The sequence below is a fragment of the Phalacrocorax carbo genome, chromosome 18, assembly GCF_963921805.1.
Source record: "Phalacrocorax carbo chromosome 18, bPhaCar2.1, whole genome shotgun sequence".
In the NCBI taxonomy this organism is placed as follows: domain Eukaryota; kingdom Metazoa; phylum Chordata; class Aves; order Suliformes; family Phalacrocoracidae; genus Phalacrocorax; species Phalacrocorax carbo.
Genome location: NC_087530.1, coordinates 2229314 through 2252676, shown reverse-complemented (window position 1 = coordinate 2252676; position 23363 = coordinate 2229314). Strand labels below are relative to the sequence as shown.

General features: G+C 46.4%; 4 protein-coding genes across 11 annotated transcripts in view; 1 reads left to right on the top strand and 3 right to left on the bottom strand.

Annotated features, from left to right (window-relative positions):
- Positions 1–7491, bottom strand: part of RC3H2 (ring finger and CCCH-type domains 2) — a 30724-nt gene extending 23233 nt beyond the window's left edge. For 2 of the 3 annotated variants that reach the window (XM_064469083.1, XM_064469085.1), the window contains exon 1: positions 7328–7491. The gene's annotated coding sequence lies outside the window, so the exon portion shown is untranslated. Of the gene's footprint in view, positions 1–6958; positions 7245–7327 lie in introns of those variants that run through there. The other variant, XM_064469084.1, reaches the window with a different exon arrangement.
- A 712-nt stretch (positions 7492–8203) lies between these two features.
- Positions 8204–12635, bottom strand: ZBTB6 (zinc finger and BTB domain containing 6). The gene is made up of 2 exons (XM_064468592.1): positions 12562–12635; positions 8204–12409 (listed from the first exon to the last, which is right to left on the bottom strand). Exon 2 carries the CDS (start codon positions 12402–12404, stop codon positions 11121–11123), a length of 1284 nt encoding a protein of 427 aa, XP_064324662.1. The 5' UTR covers positions 12405–12409; positions 12562–12635; the 3' UTR covers positions 8204–11120.
- A 1024-nt stretch (positions 12636–13659) lies between these two features.
- On the bottom strand, positions 13660–21083 carry ZBTB26 (zinc finger and BTB domain containing 26). 4 transcript variants are annotated; one of them, XM_064468589.1, is made up of 4 exons: positions 20982–21083; positions 20648–20722; positions 19153–19922; positions 13660–18286 (listed from the first exon to the last, which is right to left on the bottom strand). In XM_064468589.1, the coding sequence occupies exon 4, from the start codon at positions 18274–18276 to the stop codon at positions 16960–16962; it is 1317 nt and encodes a 438-aa protein (XP_064324659.1). In that variant the 5' UTR covers positions 18277–18286; positions 19153–19922; positions 20648–20722; positions 20982–21083; the 3' UTR covers positions 13660–16959. The 4 variants fall into 4 exon arrangements, with proteins under 4 accessions (XP_064324659.1, XP_064324660.1, XP_064324661.1 ...); XM_064468590.1 differs by lacking the exon at positions 19153–19922 and having other exon boundaries at positions 13660–16701; positions 17029–18286; XM_064468591.1 differs by lacking the exon at positions 19153–19922 and having other exon boundaries at positions 20982–21082.
- Positions 21080–23363, top strand: part of RABGAP1 (RAB GTPase activating protein 1) — a 76873-nt gene continuing 74589 nt past the window's right edge. For 2 of the 3 annotated variants that reach the window (XM_064468564.1, XM_064468562.1), the window contains exon 1: positions 21080–21187. The gene's annotated coding sequence lies outside the window, so the exon portion shown is untranslated. Of the gene's footprint in view, positions 21188–21250; positions 21432–23363 lie in introns of those variants that run through there. The other variant, XM_064468563.1, reaches the window with a different exon arrangement.

Genomic DNA, 23363 nt, shown 5'->3' with positions numbered 1-23363 from the left:
CCAAAATACAAATTTACAGAAATTGTTCTGAAAGACATCCCATCTTAGACAACTTACGTTCTTGAAAAAGATAACAGGCTGGAGAAGTGCATCGAAACCGTTTACATTCAAGCTTTCATCATCAAGATTTCAATTCACAGCTTCATCCAAGAGCTAACAGCCCCACCCTTCGCTGCAATGTGCAACGATGTTGACTTTCTATGCAACCTAGAGACCAGTTAGTTCACTTCAAGGCTAGGAACAAGCTTCTAGCAGCGTGTTAGAAATGCAAATACACAAATGTTTTAATTACATGTTGAACATTCTATTTTTTTTTTCTTCGATGATGGAAAAAAGGTAATTGTTTTGAGGAAGCTGAGATCTCCCCTCCACATTTGAATTCAGTAACTCTTTACTCCAATTCTATTGTTGGCTGTGCTACAGTTTAATTAATGCTAAAGTATCGGACCATTGAAATAATTACTAGAACACCAAACAGACTCTGTCTGTGGATGTATTTTATGTTAATTATGACCATCTGTTTAAAATCCTATTTAGTACTATGAACATTTAGTGCCCTTTAAGTAACAGGATACTTGTACAAGATGTCCTTATCTCAGTGAGCTTTTCAATATTATGCAGCGATTTTCCCCCTAAATGAATTCCCACAGTAAGTGTAAAATACAACAAACTGAAAGTTGAACCTGTCTATTCAAAACCAAAGTGCTGCGGTAACACTTTCAACATAAGCCAGAATATTCACACGCATCAGACAAAACAGATTTTCATCCCACTTCTAGGAAAGCACAATCAAAGCTCTTGCAAGGATGGAAAAAAAAAAATTGCAGTCCTCTCTAATCTGCTATTGCCACATATGTCTTTTAACTAAGGAAATTCAAAAGCAAAACCAAACAATGAGCCAACATGCCTAGATCTTTAATTCCTCTATCAAGAATCCCACCATTTCCTTTAGCACATCTACTTCAGCTTCCTTATCAAAACAGCAGGACAAGAGACACGCAGAATTGTAGCATAAAGCCCTGCAGTGAACACTTAAAGCTTTTTACCAGCATTACCAGAAACATCAAGATACTAACACCCACACCACTGCTGACCTAGGAACGCTATCGGTGTTTTTTCACCTGTCTGACTGCACCACACAGGTAACAGCACAAACGAGACGACCCTGGGAAGTGTGGTACCACCGTGACTCACACGGGGAAAAGTTGAAGGAAAGGCTAGTGCACGCACAGTTCAATTGCTAATATGTTGTTGGTCACTGACAATCTCCTAATAAACAGTCTCCGCTTCCACACTGCTCATTAATTATCTCAAGTGCAGGAAACTCTGCTCTGAGACAGTACCCACGTTCAGTTTCCACAGATACTTCAGAGGCTTGCAAGAAACAGCCACCTCTCTATTTGCAAGCTTTTAAAATACAGTTGTTTGTTTTCCTGGCCAGCACACAAATGAAACACAACAGATTCTCAAAGTGTGCACCACCGATTACAAAGATCCATCCCAGAGTATTTAATTATCATAAATGACAGATTCTACTAAGCATGTGTTGACCTTCAGATTTCTTGACAGGAAAAAAAAATCTAATTAAATCAGTGAACAGCTGGGGAAAGCTCTCAACTCCTAAAACTTCAGCCATACACAGAGAAAGCCTCCATACTCTATTAAGCATGCCAGCTATCCTGCCATTCTTGCACTCCAGCGTGTTAAGAGAACAATCTCACATCTCCTAATTATCACGTCAACTTCTACAAAAAGCAGAAGCCAAATGCTTAACAGATTCTTGGTCCTTGTCAGAAACAATGTATTTCAGGGATGTCCTCTTGAAGAACAAATTGCTCCAGTGCTCTAAACGGAGCAAACGCAAGGAGAGCATAATAAAGAAGGCAAACTAGAAATCAGTTGGGGTTTGTTTTTAACAGGCAGCATACTCAGTTAGTAGAATTACCCTTGGTCTATCTGTTCATTCTGGCAGACATGCTCTCTACCGCTACAGATATACAGGGCTTCTCTTCCCCATCAAAGTAGAAGCACCCTGCAGAAGGGAAAAAAAAACCCTAATCCCCAAAGTGGCTGATGCGGAAACTGGCCAAACATACAAGGTAAACAGTTTGATAAGACATGGCAGTTTTTACTTAAAAGATGTTTACATAATAGAAGTACAATAAATTTCATACAGTATTACTATTAGAAGTAATACTTCAGATGGCAAACTGAAAAACGCACAAGCCCAAGTTCAGAAATTACATAGTAAATAAAAACCATTACAGTTGAGTAATTTTCTGTTTCTGATACAGCAACATTTTCCCACTGCAGTAATGGTTGCAATGGAGTGGAGTAGCAACAATAAATGACTTATTTTCTCATTATAATTTTAGAACAGAATATTTTATGAAATTGGAAGGGTGGGTGTGGGGGGAAGGCGAAGCCCCCAAACCCCCTCTCTAATAGCTGTACTATACACAAATGATGGAAGCTGTAAAATTTACATGTTCTCGTTTTGCATTAATTTTTAGCTAGTTAATCCCATGACATTCTTTACAACTAATCCAAGTCACCGTACTTACTCGAGAACCTTTGGATGTGATAAGTATCACTCAATCCTGATTTCCCAAGGAAACCAAGCTTAGGGAATCACATTTTCTTAGTTTGTTCCTCTCCCACATGAGCCTCAGGAGGCCTGAGCCATTTTTGAGCAAACCTGAGAGATGCCTCACATCTGAAAAGTATATACATTCCAGGAAAACTGGAATCTGGAAAAATTTCCAAACCCGCACGCTTCTCAGGAGAGGCTACAGCACCAGGCTCAGCAGTTATCTGTCTGCTTTTCTGATCTATCAGCATATACGCACCAGCCAACCAGAACCCTGCCAAAAATTTTTGTTCAGGTATAATAAAGGGCTATTGGAAGGTAGGGACATGACACAAATCTGCAGGAATTCCAACAAACCTTTAAAGACAGGGGGCTTGATCTATGAAGAGCAATGTCGAACATTTGGCGCTCGGCCTCCAGGGCTCAGTATCGGCACTCGTTAGGCAAGGCAAGGAGAGGTTTCAGAACCCTGCTGCAGGATACTGAGCCAGCACGTTGAGCTGAACGTTGCCTGGACTAGCTAATTAGAAATTCTGATGACAGTGCTTTATCTTACAGTCTACCTTTATCCAGGGCTTAGAGGCCTAACACCAGAAGGAGATGTTAACTTCTCCACACCAGAAGTTAACAACTTCAGGAGTTCAACAACTTTACACAAAAATAAAGGGATATTATTTAGTTAGAGGTGCTGGTGTTGCCTTACCTCTTACTTCAGTGACAGATTTCTCACCTACACCAAGAGATACAAATTCAAATACTTTTAACCCATGGTTTTACAAAGAAGCATCTAAACACACACATTTAGAGATGGAGCAATTTCGGTCCGTCCCCTTGAAGCTACTCCTCACTCATAAAAGGACTGAATATTCATCAAAGACAACTGCAGCCTAGTCTTCAGCTGCCCAAGCAGACAACTTGGATTTTGCTTCATTTTAGAAGATAATTTGCACATTTTTACTAATCAGTCATTGGATCGAATCTAGATACAGTCCTCTGAGCAAGGAACAAAAAAATTCAGTGCCTCCTCCTCAGCTACATGCCCCAGTTCCCAGGGCAAGCATGGGTCTCAGCCTAAGAAAACCTTTTTCAAAGTGTAGCACGTTCAACGCAAGGTAGGGAGGTGATCCCCTCCAAAGCTGCATGCTGCCTGGAGTCCAGGCATTCACCAATATGTGAGAGAAGAAAGTTTCATGCCTTTTCAAAGGAAGAGTCAAAGGCTTGAACTCAGTTCCCCCATAGCCTAGGCAAACGCCTAGGAAAAAAAGAGAAGCAGCAGCATCACCAGCAGCCATGTTTCTGAACAGAAAAGAAGTGGCAGTCTTGCAACTCCACATTAGGTCTGCTCTGCTCCGGCCTACTTGATCAGGTCCCTTGTGGGACACAGGCGAAGGAAAGGCTAATAAGCAGAGCTTGTACAAGAACGCGACATGGAGGAATTCTGTCAGTGCTGAACAAAGGAAAGTCTTCTCTACAGATGGAGACAAATCTTTAAAAACTTGCAGGATTATGTGGCATTTTCACAAATTAAGGTAGTCCAACTGCAATCCCACTGTCGATTTAAGCCTAAATCTTTGAATTCAATTGGTATTTAATCACTAAACTGAAGAGTCCTTGGTATTGACTTGTGCTTAATATTGATTGCAGAGATCATGGTATTTTCTAAGTGATCACCATTATAATTTTCCATTATGCAGATTAATTGTATGTTTGCAATACAAGGAGGTAGCTGTTTCAAGCCTTCCTAAGTTATGTAGTTTTGAAAGCAACCCAATTGGGTCAAAAACTTAGTGTCCATGTCATCAAATTATCAGTATTAAATTATCCTATGAAGGGCCTAAAATCTTTGATTTCTCTTCAACAGCCATCATCTACAGATCTAAAAAACTAGCTTCATTAAAGGCTTAGAAAAGGGCCAGCCCCATAACAGCTTTGCATCATTCAGCTATGACGGCTTGAAATTAAAATAAATCCTCTTTACAGAGCAGACTTGCTTATTTCGACACGCCATAATATCTGTCACATGCAAATCTCTTCGTATCGCGTGCAAATTCTATATATAAAGCAGAGTCTTTAATGACCATTAAAGACAGTGTTTCAATGCAATTTCTTCACTGAATGTTAATGCTACTGAAAGTATCTACAGGCCAATTTAAATTCCAGAAAAGTTATAATGAGAAAACTTGGTGACACACTAGAACATCTCTCTCTATCCAGACTATGTTTTGCCAAAACACCTACGGGATGCTTCACTTGCTATCTTTAAAAATTAAAGCTTAGATCTCCTCTGCCTCCCTAAAACACATGGCTGAAGAATAATCCCCTATCAACAGTGGTACAACTCACTCATACAAATTTAAGTTCATGGTTGCTCAGTAACAGCCAAAGTTCACTCAGGTCAGAGGTAAATCCCCCCAAGTCAACACCAGAGTCAGCGCATCCTCAGCAGTTCACACCTGCTCTTTCCCATTCAAGCGTGGCGAGCAGAAATCCTGTTACTAGATTTAAAAAGTTTCCCATATACTTATGTAACACCATGGTGGGGTTTTTTTGTGTTTCGTAGGTGTCACTGAAAGGAGAGTTTGTCCTTGTCACAAGCCTGATACTAATTCAGCTCCTGTAACAGTATTGACTTTTCAGGACTTATGGAAGGGCAAATAAACAAAAAAATTTCTTTCCCACCAAAATCAGCTGAACTTACACTGAATGAAGAGAAAGAGAATCTATGTCTAAGCAGATCTATTTTGACATATTTACTTCAAGAAGAGATACTCTGAAGAATTCCTTAGGCTTCATTAACATTTTCAGAGAATAAGGGCTCTCTCGTGTGACTCAGATCCCCACGCCTTTTTTTTTTCCCCCCTTAAAAACACGACCTCCATGCTTCAGCTAGACGTCTTACCAATGAGAAATTCCATATTCTAAAATTTTTTCAAATAATTTTAATAAAACACCAATTCCATTGTGAGGCATAGGCAAGAAAACAAGAGGTTCCATTGGAGTCAGAAAGCCCTTTAAAAGTTTGTATGGAATAGCTTGATATGCCCATGGAGACATATATATATGTTTCCCTCCCCGCCTTTTTATTAGGATTGTCCAGTCAGGAAGGAGAGACCACTTCTACTCAGCCGATTAAGGGGTACACAAAATCTTACCAAATGAAACGTACCATACACCTAATGAAAATGCTACTAGCTATTACCCTCTGGATACTGTAAATATTCTACCTATTGTAAATCAACAAAGCCTTAAATAAAGGAGATCAATACTCAGGACTAGGACTTCGCTTTGAGATATCTCAAGCGCTGACAAAAAAGTTGCTGGAATTTAATAATTTTGAGAAAAACGACCATGACCTCAAACAAGACAGGAACATGAGTTAATAAGAAATCTTTTCTTGTGGAAAGCTTTGCTTACATTGCAGAAACAAGAGTTCATTAACAAGGCACACAGGTCTTGGGAAGGTGATTAATTATAAAAACTAAGAATTCAGTGCTTCACAGAGTAATACTTACACTAGCAACACAAGCTTCAATTTCTAGAATTTCCACAGATATTTAATACAGACCAAAGGTCAAGTAACAGTATTTCGATTCACACAGTTTACAACAGTACTTGTTGGTTCCAATTTAAAATGAGAAAATCCTTCCTGCCACAGTTAGAAATTTACAACTTTGTAATCCAAAGGGCTGTTTTTAATTTTTGTTTCAACATTACGATATAGCTATAATAGGCATGAAAGAACGAGCCCAAGAGTAGCTACAGAAATTACAATTAAACCCAGCCAAAAATCCTAAGTTTGCACTTAAAGCAAAACAGACCCACATCAGACATTTCCCTGGTTGTCAGCCTAGACTTTGTCATTATTTTCTCTTGTTCTTTAATGAATGCCATTCCACTCCGAACCCTGACTGTAAATGAATGCTCACCACCCTCCACTCACATCACCGCCCTTTGCCATGCTTTGCGCTGATTTCTACGCTCAACTTAAAATCCCCAGTGCACCTCAAGCATCAGCAGAGCCAGGCCATGCTCTTCCCACTCAGTTGTTCTGGTTTTTTTTGGTTAAGACACTTTAAACGTGACCTGTCCGGTGCAGTTCTAGGGCCTACTTTCCACCATGACTCTTCTCCACCATCACCCCACAGCACAGCTCCGCCAGAGCGGGAACACTCGGGATACCGGTGCGATTCTGCTTCGTACCGGAGAACACCGCACGACGGCGAGGGACCCGGGCGCCTCGCCGCCTCCCGCTCGCCGGCGCCGGGCGAGAAGCGGGGCGGCCCCGCTGGGGGAAGGCTCGCCGGGTCTCCTCCCAGCCTCGCCCCCCTCCACCAGCCCGCTGTCAGCACCCCCGGCCCCGCCGCGCACCTCTGCCCGGCCCCGCTTCTCGCCGTCATCTCGGAGCCTCCACCAAATGGCTGCCCCGCGTCCCCGGGCCGGCCCAGCGGCCTAGCGGCGGCGGGGCGCGAGGGGGGGGGGGGGGGGGGAGGGGGGCGGAACGGGGACACACAGGGACACCGGCAGCCCCCGCTCCCGCGCCGCGGCCGGCTCCCGGCGGGGCGGCAGCGTTGACAGGCCGCGCTCGGCGGGCGAGGCCCGGCCCCGGGTTCCGCAGCGCCGGGACCCCGCAGGGCGGCGGGAGGCGGGGGAGGAGGGAGGAGGGAAGAGAGGCGGGCGGGGCCCCGCCGGGTCACCGCGTCCCCCCGCGCCAGCCGCTCCCGCCCAGCCCGCTCCTACCTGCGAGGCGCGGGCGGCGGGGCCGGGAGCAGGCGGCGGCCCCGGCCTCTCACACGCCATGGGGGGGCGGGCAGCGCGGCGCGGCCCGGCGGAGGCAGCGGCGGGGGCCCCGGCGGCGCCGCCTCATCGCGCTGACAGCCGGGAGGGCGCGCCGCCACGCCCCCTCTCGCGAGAGCCCAACGGCCGCCCCGCGCCGCCGCCCCGCGCGGGGCACGGCGGGAGACGGACGGGGAGCTATCATAGAGATGGCGGCGCGGACGCAATGGATGCAGCGTGGCAGAGCGGCTCCCGCCGGCGGCGGCGCCCCCTGGCGGCGCTCCTGGCCGCGGCGGCGCCTCCTCGATGCCTACCGCCTTGTCTTCGCTGCCGGCCTCGCTTCTTTATTTTCCTTTTTATATTTTAATTAACAACTTTAACATCACTAGGGGATGGGATGCCGTCTGTGGCGCATGTCACCTGCCCCACTGCCACCCGCCGTGGCCTTCCGAGGAGGTGAGAGGCAAAGCTGCCTCACAGGGGTGGCCTCAGAGCCCCGGGGCTGCTGCTCCACCTCAGCCCAGCCACGAGAAAAGCCCGTGGGCGGCACCTCATTGCTCTGGTCACTCACAAAGACCAAACCAGGTGTTCTAATGAAGGCCGAGGCAGTGTAGAGTGGTGATTTCTGAGGAGGAAGCGGTCATCGGACAGGTAGGTGCTGCTGACAGACCCTTCTGAGGACGGAAAAAATGCTTCGCTCAATGACTGCCACTTGGACACCGTATTTAATTTACAACATCTTGTTTACTCACCACAGCAAGCCAAACTAGTAAATCCCAAGGTACATGCAGAATTATTTCACTGTGATTAGAAGAAAGCATACATATTTCTGAAACAGCGTCTTGTTTGCATTTCATTTATTGTGTTATGACAGGACAAGTGATTACATGTACAGACGGGAGAGGAAACACTAATGTGAACGTGCACAAAATCAGTTTTTGTTTACAAAGCTTACTAAGACACTCTAGCCACAGAACAGAACATGCTGTTGGCCCCCCACACGACACGACTCCCTCGCATGTTTACATGCAATACAACAGCAAAATAACTCGTGGTCCTGATCCCACAGACGACACACCTCAAAAGATCAGTCTCGGTTTGCCCTTGGACACACAAGGAAATACCCATGCATATACCTACAAAAACCAGTTGAACAAAAAGCAAGGAGTGATCTTTTGAAGTGTTACCAATGATAATCATACACCTGCCAAAAATGCATATTAACTGAATGAATTTTAGCACAGTTGAACCAAATCTGTCCCATAAATGCACAATACATGTATTTACTGAACTACAGTAATAGCAGCTCAATGTAAAAAGGATAGGGGGAGGGAAGTAAACTTTTCCCTTGCTTTATGGCCTCTTCCAAGGATGAAGGAGCTTATTTTAACTAAGTCAGTCTGTAGACACAAATGAAAAGCTACATACAAACCTGTGTGTATACCCAAGTTAACATTACCCAGTAAGGGCCAGTGCAGGTATTAGCATGCTTTTGAAAATCAGACTCTTAATTCTTATGCAAGTAAGAATCCAAAAGTAATGGTATTTTGTGAAAAACAAGCAAACAATACCAATCACAAGATCAAAAAGGCTGTAAACAGTGACAGACTAATGAAAGCAAACAGAAGACAATGCTATAAAATGCAATTTTTTTTGCAAAATGTCAGGCAGTCACACCATAAATGACTTACAAACCTTTTTAATGATAGTAAAAAATTGCCAAAATAAAACAAATTGTCAACTTTTAATATAATAGCAGAGATTGTGAAAGGTTGGGCCTTACACTTATAGTACTGGGTAAACCAGGTGACTTTAATTCACAGTTGCACTAGCTGCTTACCCTGGGGATGTAATTTCTGTCATTGTTCACAGGGACACGCGGGTATGTCAACGTGGCACCCGCGCCTTTCCAATGCTCCAATACAATGGAGCCCTTCACAAGTCAACCCTCTGTGTAAAGTCAGACATTTCTGTGACTTTTTGGAGGAATATGGCACTAGTGGCGTCCTCAGCTTCTGACCACACTGCTCGCCTATTGAGACCCCAGGGTTTTGGAGGAAGGCATACACCGTCAACCACCACGAGGCCTAGTACGGACCGGGACCTGCAAATATTGCTGCAGTCCAACTAATATGTACTTTAAGTGTTAATAATATCAGATTAAGAGCTTTAAAAAGCCCTTAGAAAATAAGTTTTTACAAACCTTTCAACTGACATTTCCAGTAGATGAAGACAGAAACAATGATGGCACAGCTGACCATGCCTTTTATAGATAAAAACAGGAAACTGCATGGCAGGTATTGTACATATCTAACCCCTCACGTAGCTGACAAAGAGAACCCCAGACAATGGCCGGTGCACTCACAGACACAGGGGAGAAAAGTAAGTGAAACCTGTTAACTGACATAAAAAACTATTGTCTTTTTAAAACAGCCAGGTTATGGAACACATAGGTCAGGCTTCTGGATGCAGAGCAAGAACTTTGTCATGGCACTTCTGGCACCTGAAGGAAAGCATACCCTCGTCATACAGACTAGATTAAGGACTACTGCTTGTTGCTAACTGGAGAGAATCTAATGTAAGTACCATTATCTCACATTAACAACTGAATCGACTCTTTATTCATATCACATTAAGGGGAAGAAACATATACCAGTCAAGGACAGGTACAAGATAAAGATTCTGCGTTACAGGGCTTTCGTTGCTTGGGATGAAACTGAAATAGCCTTTGACAAAGTACAAACACGCCTATCCAAACACACATAGTTACTGTTTTACAGTATCACAGAATCAGAGTACGGGAAGACCTCTATGTCTAAGCCGTTCCTAGTAAGATATAAAGGATTGTTTTCAAAATTAACCTAGAAACTGCCATTACGTAACAGCACACAGCTTAATTTTTCACATTAGTGTATATATCTAAGATTTGTAAAAAACTAAGGCAAACATTACAACTCAACAAACAGGACTAACTTAGTCGGAATTAGTCAAATGCAGGTGCAAAACACTGGTAGGATGGGAAAAAAAAGATCAGAAGAAAGTAGTTTAGAAAAATTCAGAACTCATTCATAAAACTAAACACAAGTCCTTCTAATAAGACTATCCAGTTAAAAATGAACTGCAAGGCAATACTGTTTCTTTCTCTTTTACCAATTCTCTCCATGCAAGAGGCAATCTGCAAGCTTCCTTGATTATTTTTTGTTTGTCGTGTTCTTTCTTAAGTATCACAGACTTGAGTATGAAAACATGCCTTCTTTCCATTGAAAGGCTGGGCAAATAAGGAGGTGATTTCACGATAAATGGTATATGAACTGGGTGGGAATGACTGATGTGCCGAATAAATACAAACATTTCCTTTCCTTAGCCATTATAGATCAGGAACATCATGGCTCAGGCTTCAGCTTATTGCAATATCAGTAACAGTTTGAAAATTGGCAGTGTCTGCCCTTGAATCAGCGGAATGCAAAACATAAGTGTGGGGGGGTGTGTGGATCAGAACGCATCCATGATAATAGAAGTGTGAAATCATTTCCTGTATTTTGCAGCTTACTTTCAACTAGTAAACACCTTTTTTGCGCTAACAGCAATAGCAACCTTAATACAGCAGGCAAGGCTGCTGCTCACAAGGCCTGCCTTTGATCACTGGTCACGTATTTGTGCTTCTCTCCATTACATGGGGATCTGTATCTAGAATTTCATCTAGAATTTCACTAGGCAGGAGCTTTTTGTGGACCCTGGCTCCACATCCACCCATCTGTTAATCATAATCTATTTTAACTTTTGTAACAGTGTTTATGTTTGGTTTTTCACTGCTGCTCCTTCCATGGACAGAAGTTAAATGCTTTTTAAGAGCAGACTTGTGTTTAAAGTCCATGTCGCAGCAATGACACTTGTAGGGCCTGTCGCCACTGTGTATGTTGAGGTGATCCTGAAGCGTGCTTTTGGCAGTGAAGGTCTTCAAGCACACCATGCACTGGAAGGGGCGGATGCCCATGTGCCCCCGGATGTGCCTGTTGAGATTCTTTTTTTGCGTAAATGTTTTGCCACACTGCAAACACAAGAAGAGTTTGTGCATTTTCAGATGTCTGAGATAGTTCTCAAGATGCAGAAATCCCCTCGGGCACTTGGGACACTGGTGCCGCCACGAGCTGCCGGAGTCCTCCAGGCTCTGGAACCCGTTCATCAGACTAGAAGTTCCTTCTGGATTGTCACCGACAAAAGCCTGGAAGTGATTTCCCGACATTTCTGTATTTCTGCTTTCAACTGTAGAATTTATCAAGGAGTGCTGGGTTTCCGGAAAATACAAACTTGTTTTAGAGGAAGTACAAGGCTGAGGAAAATGATCGTTCTCTACATTCGCTACACTCATAGAGTCCATTCTGAAGATGCAGATTTCGTCGTCCTTGTATCCTATTTCAACGGTTGATATTTCTGGGGTTTTTGTGTCCTTTCTTTCCGAGACCAAGCTCTGCGCTGCAGGCCGCACGACATCCCCCTTCTCCTGTTTCACTGGGTATTCTGCATTCGCTGGGCTGTCTTCAGAAATCTCGATTATTTCACAGTCTTTATCTAGAACCTCATCCCCGTTTCTCAGCTCAGCGTCCGAGGAATGACACCTCTCCGCAGCCTGGCTGCCACTCTCCATGGAAGCATCGATTTCCAGGTATTTTGACAGGGCTTCGGTACACTTCTCCACGATGTGAACCATCTGGAGGTAACTCGCAGCGGTGAGGTATTTCAGCAGCTCCTTCTTCTTGACTTCCAGAGCCCCCGTGTAACAAGACAGCAACAGCTTTCTGCCTACCTCGGCGCTCTGCAGGATGGTGATCCGCACCTGCTTCGACTGATTGAGCAGAAACTGATCCCTCATGAAGGTGGAGCACGCGGCGAAGATCACCTTGTGCCCCTGGAACTCGGTGTCGTTGATGTAAATGGAGACGTCGCAGAAGAGGTTCTGCTGCCGCAGGAGGTTCATATTCTGCAGCACGGCATCCCCCTGCTGCTCGAACTGGAAGTGCAGCACCTCCGAGTCCGCAGCCATGGCTCCTGCGGGGGAGGCACCGGTACCGACGGGGAGGGTCGCGCCGCGCCCAGGGCCGCCCCCGCCGGCAGGGCCTAGCCTCGGCCCTGCTCCCCCCGCGGCGGCTGACGGGCCCCGCAGAGCCGCCGCCCGCCCCCGCCCTGCCTCCCGCACTCACCGGCCGCGGCCCGGCCGCTCTCCGCAGCCGGTACCAGCTCCGCCGCCGGTGCCGCAGCGTCCCGGAAGCGCTTCCCGCCCCCACCCCTTCCCTTCCGGCAGCGCCGCCGGAAGCGCCGCCCCGCGCGCTCCCCAGGGCGCCGTTACCGCGGCGGGAAATGAGAGGCGGCGGGAAACAGAGTTAGCAGCACGTTTATTAGAAGACTCGGCACTGCTACAGCGGCTGCCGCCGGGGGGACACCGCACCGGCAACGGGGCGCGCCTTCGCCAAACGTCCGGTAGAGGTAGCAACGTATCGGCCCGGGCCGCCCCCGGAAGGCACGGCGGGGGGCGGCGGCCCGGGGGCTCCCCCTCGCCCCGCCGCGGGGGCGGACGTCGAGGGCGAGGTGCGCTGCCGGCCCCCAGCGCTCCCCGGCTGCGCCCCCGCCGCCGTCCCGGCCCCGGAGCGGAGAGGAGGCGGCTCCCGGGGCCACCGGCCGCCTGCTTTGGTAATAACACTTAGGCTAAGACTTGCCCAGTCACTGAAGAGGTAGCTAATGCTCAGTCCGTCCATTGTACAATCTCAAAGGAAAAACGTCCGTTCTGCCTCCTCGACCCTCACCCAGTCAGGAGGGCCGACTGTTTCCCCTTCTCTTCGATTTTAAAAATCAAGCTTTCACACGACTTCAGAATTCCTTCAACAGTCTCAGTACGTATCACATTTTGATCCTCCCGCCTCACCTTTACTCCTCCCAATGACACCAGAACCAAAATCAGCCCCACACAATTATTTCAACAAAAATTCAGCGGCAGCTATCTAAGTTTTGCCAAAAAGCTAGGGGAGAAAAAGACTGACGCTTCAATTTTATCAGTTACTGACTTGCAAAACATGTCTTCTAGAAGAAAAATAAATTAAGGAAAGGCTCATCCCTGATCTCTACAGGACTGTGTGCACCTGCACCGTATACTGCAGGAACACATGCTACACAAGCTACCACCACTCAGAAGAGTGGTGAGCCTAAACCACTGGTAAACCTAAGAGCTCTAAGATTTTTCCTCCTCTATATAGAAAAAAATAAATAAAATGCCAACATAAAAAAATCCTAATATATTCAAGGAATTATTAAAATATTTTTGTAATAGACTTCAGTTATTTTTAGGATATGCAGGAAGTTGTACAGCACATTAAGTTGTGAGACTATCCACTGACCAGCAAATAGTATTCTACACATTAACACACAGATTATGATAACTGCCATAGTCCTCATCTGAATACGCAGCATCAGTAGCAACAACCAATGGATCTAGTCTTTCACTAATCAGAACATTGCAATGAAGACAACATTTTACATACATGGACAATTAAGTTCATCTTATGCTATAATCGAGCTGCCTCTGTATGTTCCATTTATAATAATACTCATTCCATTGCATCTGTGATTCAGAGGAGCATTAGCCAGACTTTTCTTTTCTAATGCCTCTTCTATACTCTCCACTTGTCAGTTCCATATAGGGGCACACCTTAGGTGAACTCTACCACCAGCACTCTTTGCACCATGCCATCAGTGTATTGCCCTCTGAGATCTCCAGTATTTCTGGAGTCACACAGCCATCTCATGCATAAATCTTTTGGTCTGCACCCTTTTGCCAAGCCAAAAGCACAGACATTAGTAAGAAGTCACTTTTCATCCAACAGATGCGTCCATTTTCACTGAAGAAGCAGTCTTCTACATGTCTTCTTTTTCCTATTTATTTCTGCTGCAGTCTCATCAAATGACTGCAAGCAGCCTCTCAACTGAACAGCCAGCAGTCTCCGCCTCCTCAGACACTGACATCCCCCCACAGGACAGGGTGGACTGAAAGCCTGTGTATCTTCACCAAGTAATTTTTATGTTTCTTAAGAAACCTGTTGTCTCTTCATATCAGCTTCAGGTCACCCACGGCTACATCAACAAGCTGTATTCTCCTTGCAGTAACATCACAGCTTCATGATTCCATGAAAAAAAAACAACTTCCCAGGTAAACAATGCTTTCAATATCGTCCATTTCGCTGCCACTTTCTCTAGCATTTGTACAGTTTCATTCCTTTCTCTGCCAGAAGACCATTTTCTTTATCACATCCATATTTGTATCTGGTTAGCTTGTCCACTAGGCCCTTACAGCATGTTGACCTGGCTCTGCAAACTCTTATTCTCCATGTCTATCTTCGTTCTGACGTTAGCACTATAACTTATTTCCATATAGTGAATAATACGTTATCAAAATGTCTGAACAATACAGAAGATTCTGCCTGAAGACAATGCAAGTGTCAGATGCAACTGTCACGGCCAGTTTTAGCTCAAAACGATTCTGAAAGCAGATCGCTTTAAGAGGAAAAACAGTTTTTCTTCCTGTGCAAACCTATTTTCTGCCCCAGGAACCTGAACAGTAATTTTAAAGAGTTCCAAATAGTTAAGATTTTAGGCCTAAATATAGCTGCTACAACTTGAGAGATGTAATGCCCTGACTCCATTTCCATTGCTTACTTCATAGCTGTCCATGTAACAGTCAAGTACAGTAGTTCAAAAACTCAATTGCAAAAACTGATTCACAGAATCACCTTGCTTTTCTACTTGAAAGTATGTGGATTTCTGAAAATGTTCTGGAAGATTAACACTTTTTATCGTCCATCAGTGTAACACCTGCATAAGGAAATCCCGGCTTCTATACACACATATATATCTCAAGATCAAGACCAACTTTTGATAATTACATACAAAACATTTTTTGCTCTAACACACCTTTGGTCATACCAGTTTAGCATTTTTAACCACACAATAGCAGCCTTTCACCACCCCCTCATTCAAACACACAAACAGTACTACTTTTAGGTAGGAAGCATAATCTCAGCCTCATGGCAAACCTTGTGGAAAAGAGCTGCGTTGGAAGAAATACTTATTCCAAATACAAACAGCAGTTCTCTACCGAGGATCAGCCATTTGATTATTAGTCTATACTACACTTCAGTGTAATGAGTGCTGTTCTACTGGGAATGGTGTTCCTCAGATAAATTAGTTTCTTTCAGCCTGATTGGGATGCGGATAATTCCACGGCACTTTCGAGAAGCAATATGGTATAATCCCAGAATCCCAATTAACATGCCATTCCCACTACATTTGATGTTTAAGGCGGTATACAAGAGGTATTGCTGAGTACAGTCAATAGCTGATATATTAACCTATGGAAATTGTGCTACCTATACCTCATCCTAGGCTCTGTAAAACACTAATGAACTAGGCAGGTCACTTAAAAAAAAAAAAACATCCTTTGAATGTCCAAGAAATCAAAAAACTTTATGCTGTTAATGTTCTTATGGCAGGTATTTTTGTTTAAGTTAACTGACACGTGGCCCTCACTAGATATCAAGGAGAGATATACAAGAACTAAGGGGGGGGGGGAAAAAAAAAGGAAAAGCGTGGAGTTACTATACATTGCAGCTTTTAAAACATTCTTTTCACAGTGTCAAAAAGCAGTATTTCTCCACTCCAGCTTTGCTCTAAAACCAACAACAGTTGTGGCTTATGTGACGCAGAGTTTATGGAAGGTGGATGATGAGTTTTAGTTTTGCAGTGTTTAGCTTGTCTCAGTACATACACTGGTAAGTGCCCTTCAAAAATCCTAGGTATGACAGCATAAGAAATAGGTCATACTTGCACTCCAGACACCGGCCTCTCACATTCCAGAGCTGCAATTTATCCTCATTTTGAAAACTTCTACGCAATGATCAGCCCGGCCAAATCATTTAGGGTTTTATCTTTTCATAATGCATGTCGAGGTTAAAAACCCTGAGAGCTTTTAAGATAGCATCGACTGGCAGCAGAATTTTCTTGAAATAGTTTAGAAAGGGCAAAAAAGTGACCCAAAAATACTTCATTTCAACTGTAGGGGTCTAGGGGTAAGATCAGAGAAAGACAACTTTAAGAGGTAAGTTTAAATTTAACCATGGAGTGCTTTCAGTTATCCAGTGCTTTAAAAAAAAAAAAAAAGCAGATTATCTCACAGACTTGTCCTATTTGCTCTTTCCTCCATCTGCCCAGACACAGAGAGGCCTCTGATTGTACAGCAGATGGTTTACTTGCAGCCCACCGCAACAGTCTTTCAAAAGGTGTTAGTCTTGAGTCTCCTAATCAAAGAGAAATGAAACAATTAACCCCATAATCCACAGTAGAGACACAGACAGAAACCTGAAGGAAGATTGCTATTCACAGAAAATATCAAGTAAGACTAAGAACGATGGCTGAAGACCTGCCAGGTTATGCAATCCAACCCGCCATCCATCCATCCGTAGCCTTTCAGGGCATACCACTAGTTTAGGTAAGAGCCCAAACCAACCGTTTGCTCCTCTCAGTCACGATCCCTACAAAGGGCTGTTTTTAATTGCTTAATTGACACAGGTACTATCATTTCTTAAACTGAGCACAGCCTGAGGCAGCTTCCCTGCATCCAGTACCTGGCTTGCATCAGCTTGCTGACAGACCTTACTGTCTGTAGCAGCGCTGCACGTGAATGAATCGAAGTCCACCGTTATGTCTTGAACGTTTCTTTCATTAGCATTGTCAAAGCTATTTTTACCATGTAGTTGTTTAAGATGTTTCCTCAGAACGGGTTTATGCGCAAAAACCATGTCACAGTAGTTACACTTATGGGGCTTGTCCCCACTGTGCAGGTTAAGGTGGTCCTGTAAGGAACATTTCTGAGAGAACGTTTTCCCACAGATCTTACATTGGAAGGGTTTGATGCCTGCGTGCACTCTCATGTGCCGGTGGAGATTGCCTTTCTGAGTGAACGTCTTACCACAGAGCAGACACATAAATAGTTTATGCATCTTTAAGTGATTAGCATAGTTTTCCAGATGCCGAAACACTCTTGTGCACTTTGGACACTGATGGTGCCACTGGAGGCCTTTGTCTATACCTCGGTTGTTAGGCCCGAACATATCTTTAGAGGCTAGAATGATGTTATCGCTGCCAGCATAGGAAAGGGCATAGTTGTGGAGGTGGTTTTGCTCTATTTCACTTGCTCTGTTTTCAACTGTGGAGTTGATAAGAAAGTGTTGAGGCTCTGAGGAATGCAGCGCTGTTTGTTCAGAAGAAATAAACTGGTTCTGATCCTTCTTATTCCTAACTTCTGTCACCTCCCCAATGGACTCCACCTTGATGATCTGAATATCGCTATCCTCCATGTCCATGCTGTCTTCCGAAGGTTGAATACATGGTGAATCTTGCTGCAGAGAGTCATCGTCCCCTTGATGGTCCTTCAGCTCAGAGGAGTCACTTTGCTGTTCGCACTCCTTGCTCTCCAATGGCTGCTTTGGTTTTATAAACTTCCAGAGGGCCTGCGTACATCGTTCAACAATGTGGCTCATCTGCAGAAAGCTTGCAGCAGTCAAGTAGTTTACCAGTTCCATTTCGGGAAACTCCAGAATACCACTGTAACAGGACAGAAGCAGCTGCCTCCCGACTTCCGAACTCTGCAGTATAGAGATTTTTACATCTCTGGAGTCATTTAGTAAGAACTGATCTCTTAAAAAGGGAGAGCCTGCAGCAAATACAATTTTATGCCCGTGAACTTCAACATCATCTATATGGACCACGACATCACAAAATTTATTTTCTTCCCTCAGCTTGTTCATTTTCTGTAACATCGAATCCCCGTAGTTGTCAAACTTGAAGTGAAGAATATCTGATCTTTCTGACATTTTGGCACACCTAAAGAAAAGCAGAAAGAAAACAAAAAAACAAGTGAGAACTTTTTTGTTGTCTAGAACGCAAATAAGAAGGGTCTAAAGTAATAATATAAAGTGTATTTAATTAGATGTTGTGTTTTATCCTAAATACTCAAGTCTGTTACAAGGTCAAAAAAATCAAGTTTGTATCTCGCCTTACAATATCTTTACTCTTTTTTTATTTAATGCAGCCTAAATATAAAGCAGAGGTGACATGACAGAAATTCTCCTGAAGCAGTATCCAGAAGAGTTAGGATGTTTTCCACACTACTTGTTTGGAATTTAAAGGGAAACCATGGAAGTATTTTTAGCAGCCTTATCTCTTGTGAAGCTTTGCTTCCACATTAAAACTCCTGATACCAAACAACAATGACGTTCCTTTAGCTTTTGGTTCCCAATTTCCTTTAATGCCCAGATAGCTTTCATAACAAATGAATTCAAGGTGAGACTGAACCTGGCACCTGCCAGACACACAAACATCCCTCTTAACCTTCTGCATCTACCCTACACTGCTCAGAAGAGTTGCAGTCCAAGAACAACGGCTACAGCTCCTCTAGGATGCTCCACAATTTGCAGGAATATTGATATAGGACACGTTGTATTATTGGAAGCAGCTGTAATTTCAGCAGGCCAGTCTTTTAGCAGGAAGGACTACACAAGCTTTGCGGTATCTGCAGCACCGGGTTTAATGTATCCATTTAGATTGTCTTTTACGTCTTTTTGTAGGGGTCAGTTTGCTGTGTTGTGTTGTTTGGGTTTTTTTTTTTTATAAGATTGCAGAAAAAAAAAGTCTTCCGTATGGTCCCTCTTTATATAAATCATGCCTTCTAGGCTCCCTGTTATGAATACCTGGGGAATGTAGAAGCCTTGCTTCTTGTTGTCTTCTTTGGAAGATCACTCCTCTAGGAAGTTTGTTCTTGTGTGATAGTATTTGGAATGAAGAACAGCAGATCTTCCGTAAAACAAGTATCAACCTTTTGTCTTTCAACAGTTCTTTTAAGATTTTAAGACTACAGTGATTCTCAATGAAACACTGCTCACGCAATCCTGCCAGAGAACTGGGATTGCAGGAAGCAAAGAAATCACAGGAGACTAAATGACGCAAGATTTGGTGAGATAAAATAACAAAGCAAAGCAAAACTTACACCTCGTTATTACAAACACCACCACATAAAGGTTGAAAGGAAGCTTTTCAGTTTATAGATAAAAGCAGATATTGCTCTCCTGGGGCGAGACGTACCAGCTCGGCGTACACAATGGGAACGGAGTCACGCCTAGCGTAAATGAACAGGACAAGGATTCAGAGAAGAACATTTTGAGAACTATCTTAGAAGTAATTTTTAGAAGTTGATAATCAGGGTGGTTTCAAATTGCTGCTCAGCATCACCCGGGGACATGACCTCCTCACTACTCGAGCCCATTAAGCATATCTCCCGGTGTACGGCATGGGAAGAGTACAAAAGGATTTCAGAAGCCTTCAGAAACAAGGGACTGCGGAAAGTTCGGAAACAGGCACCACTGCTCTGCAGCACCACCAGTTCTGCTGAATCTATGGAAAGTAGAGCCGCCACAGTCTCTTAGTCATCCTGTCTTCAGTGCTGCCTGACTCATCCCCATTTCTAGGGCAAAAAAATAAATTTTATGAGGCAACGGTCTTTAGCAAATACAAACTGTAGCAACAGATCATCGTGAAGTATCTTCAGTGACTTCCAGGTTTTATCAAACTGTTTCTTTTTGTGTTTTCTCTTGAAAGCGATGAAGAGAGTCTACTTGTGAGCCTGTTTTTCCCACCTTGGGATACTAAGATATAAGCGCAGCCAGAGCGCCCGTGCCGAGGTAATGCTACTTGGTGTCACTAACCAGCCACAGCTACTCCAGCCACCCAGCGCTCCTTGGGCGCATCGCAAGACTCACGGTGGGAGAAAATGACAACTGAGAAGAGGTGACTTGCCTTGACACACATTCAGTTTCCACTACTGCTGCTCTCCGAGGGGGAAAAGAAGCCATGGGATGAATCCCCAACCCTTTCTCGGGAGGATGGCAGGCCCAGCCTAGCTCCTGCTTACCCGCGGCCCTGCGGGGCGGGCAGGGCTCACCCCGCAGCACCCCCTCTTCGCAGCCAAGAGCTTCCTCGGCTTTCCCCACCGGTGGCGGCCACCGGCTCCTCTACACCTTCTGCCCGAGCACCAGGAAAACGATGAGGCGGGACAGTTCGGCCAAGAGCGGCTTCTCCAAACAACGAAGACAAGTCGCCCCTCTCCAGAAGCACAGAGGGTGCCTGTCCGCTCCCGCCCCCCGGCCCCGCCGCCCCGCTCCCGTCCCCACCGGAGGGAAGGACAAGTACCTGTAGCGTCGGGCCGCCTCCCCCCGCGGGCCCCCGCCGCCGCCGCTCCCGCCGCAGCGGCCTCCGGCTACGGACCTAGAGAGGGGAGGAGAGCCGCCGTGAGCCGCCGCCCGGGCCTGGAGCCGTGCCGCCCCACCGCCGGGCCGGGCCCGGCCGCCAGCCGCGCCCCCCGGGCGGCCCCGCGACCCGCCGCGCCCCCGGCCGGGCCGAGCCGCCCGCCGAACCCGGCCCGCGGCAGAGGCGGCGGCGGTAGCGGGGGGAACGGGAGCCGCGGCCCGCTCCGGACCCCGCTCCGGGGCCGCCGCCCGCGCCCCGCCAGCCCGCCGGGACCTACAGCCGCCGCCACCGCCGCAGCCCAGGACGGCGACTCGGAACCGCATTGTTCCGTCGCCGGAAGCGCCCGCGCGCCCTCCGCCCCGCACCCGGAAGCGGCCAGCGCGCCGCCCGCCCCCTCCGCCTCGGTCACGTGGTGGGCGGCAGCGGCGGCCCAGGCCCGGCACCGGGAGGCGGCGGCGGCGGCACCAGGAGGCGGCGGCCGGGGTAGGTGGGGGTGGCGCTGCCGGCGGGGTCCCGTCCGCCCCGTTCCTCCTCTGCCTTCGGGCCGTCCCGCACCGTCTCCTGCGGCGCCGAGCCCGGTTCGTGCGGACGCTGCCCCCCCAGCCGCCGCCGCCACCGCGGGGCTTCACCGCCGCCTCTGACGGGCGGGTGGGAGCTGGGCGCCCTTCTGCGCCCCGTTACCAGCGTGTGTCCCCTCGACCCTCCCGGCCGTGTCTCCCCCCTCCCGGTGCGGTGTTCCTTTCTCCCGTCCCCTCCGCCCGGCGGGGCTGCGGCCTCGGCGCGGGGGGTGGCGGTGGGAGCGGGGCCGCCTTGGCTGGCGCAGGGCCGGGCGCCGGCGGGTCCCTGGGGCGAGTGTCGGGGCTGGGCCCCTCCCTGCGAGCCCCCCCCGTTGAATCCGGAGGAGCGCGGGGGGACCCGCATCGCTCCTCCAGCTTCGGGACCCCTCTGAGCGCCTGCCGGGCATCGCCTCGGCGGCGGGGCCGCCTCTCCCGGGCCGGGCCGGGCTCCTCGGGGCTGCTGCCGCCCCTCTCCCCCCCACGCGGCCTGGCCCCCCCGGTTCTTGCCTGTTGCTTCCAGGTGGATCATAAAATGTGGGACTTCATCGCGTCCAGACGCCTTTATTTGCTTTACGTACCGTAACCTCCGTGTTTCTCTCGGGTTTTAAAAAAAAATCTTCCGTCCTGTTGGCAAGGACTTATTTGTTTTGCTTAAAACACCCCCATACGGTAATTTTTAAGGGCTGATTGTGTCAGGTAGGGACGAAAACGAAGTATAAACAGACTGTGCTAAGTCGGCTTAAAAACATGCATCACCAAAAATTAAGTGAAAATCGAACTGGTAGAAGTAGACTTCTGTGGTTTTCGCCTGTGTGGTTTTGCCTGTTCAAGGCGTTTTGAGGGAGAGGAGAAGGGGAAGAAATGCTCGGGAGGGGTGTGGACACAGGGAAAAGACCATGTCTATATCTTAAATACAAGTGGGAGATCAGGTGCTGCTTACCTGTACTGTTACATAGAGCTTGATCTACATTCCCGGTTTTATTCCCCTTACAGTTTTGCTAAAGCACAAGTTGGTGGGATTTCTCAGATTATTGGCTATTTTGTTAGAAAATGGGTAACTGCACGGACTTCCCCGTTGCTGATTGAACTACAGAAAGGCTGTGTTCTCTTCAAAGGCCTCTACTTCATGTTAAAAGGTCAAGGAGCTGCGAAAACTTAGTTGTGTGTACACAGTAAACAAATTAACAAATGGAGCTTGGCACAGGGGTTTCTTTTCGTTTCCAAATCCCAGAGCAGACAGCTTTTAGCAGCATGCGCTGCGTCCCCGTTTTTTTCATTTTTTTCACAGTGTATTTTTAAAGTGCTGCGTTTGGTGAGGATAATTCTGTTTCTGTCTGAATCCTGATGAGAGAGAGCTCCAGAAGCGTACAGAGCATCCTCTCCAGGGTTTGGCTAGCCTCTGGCCGCGCTGCTGTGACGCCAGGCTCCAGCTGCCTTATGTCCCCCGTGTCCTGGCTCCCTGGGCAGGCAGTGCGTAGATGTGCCTGATGCTGATGGAGTGCCGGCCACAGAGCGTGGATGAACCAGCCGTTCATAGTTAATTTGTTCGAGCGACATTCCTATGATGGGCTAGCTAAGGCAGCGTCAGCGTTTCTTTTATGAACCACAGTTTCCCAGGACCTGCTGCATGTTTCTGGGCTTGGAGAATTTGCTTATTACAAGAGCCTAAAATTAGAGTTTTGTCCTCTGAGCAGATAATGCAAATTAAGATTAAAAGCAAAATTATGTTGGCCATAACTGTTTAATTTTTTTTACAAAAATTAAAATAAAAACTTTCATTACAGTTTAATTTAAGATTTTAAATTAGCATTTTAAATTAAAAACTCTTTAAACTGCCAAAATTATGTTGGCAATATTCTGTTAAGGATTGTTACAAAAGATTACATTAGCTGTGTTTTGTCCGATGCCTGGGTTTGCACTCACTGGCCAATGATCCACTCAGCTTCTTGAGATCTGCCCTTCTCCTCTCTTGAGAAGGGGCAGGGTGTGTGACATTTGAGGCAACATTATCTCCAAATAAATAACACTTTTTCTTCTGGCTGTTGAGGTTAGCAGGAACATCTGTGCCTGTCAGTGTGTTTTAAAATGAACAGGAAAGTTAG

Bases quoted from the DNA above. Each gene is read 5' to 3' on its own strand.
- ZBTB26 (XM_064468589.1), bottom strand. From the start codon at position 18,276: ATGTCAGAAAGATCAGATATTCTTCACTTCAAGTTTGACAACTACGGG.
- ZBTB6 (XM_064468592.1), bottom strand. From the start codon at position 12,404: ATGGCTGCGGACTCGGAGGTGCTGCACTTCCAGTTCGAGCAGCAGGGG.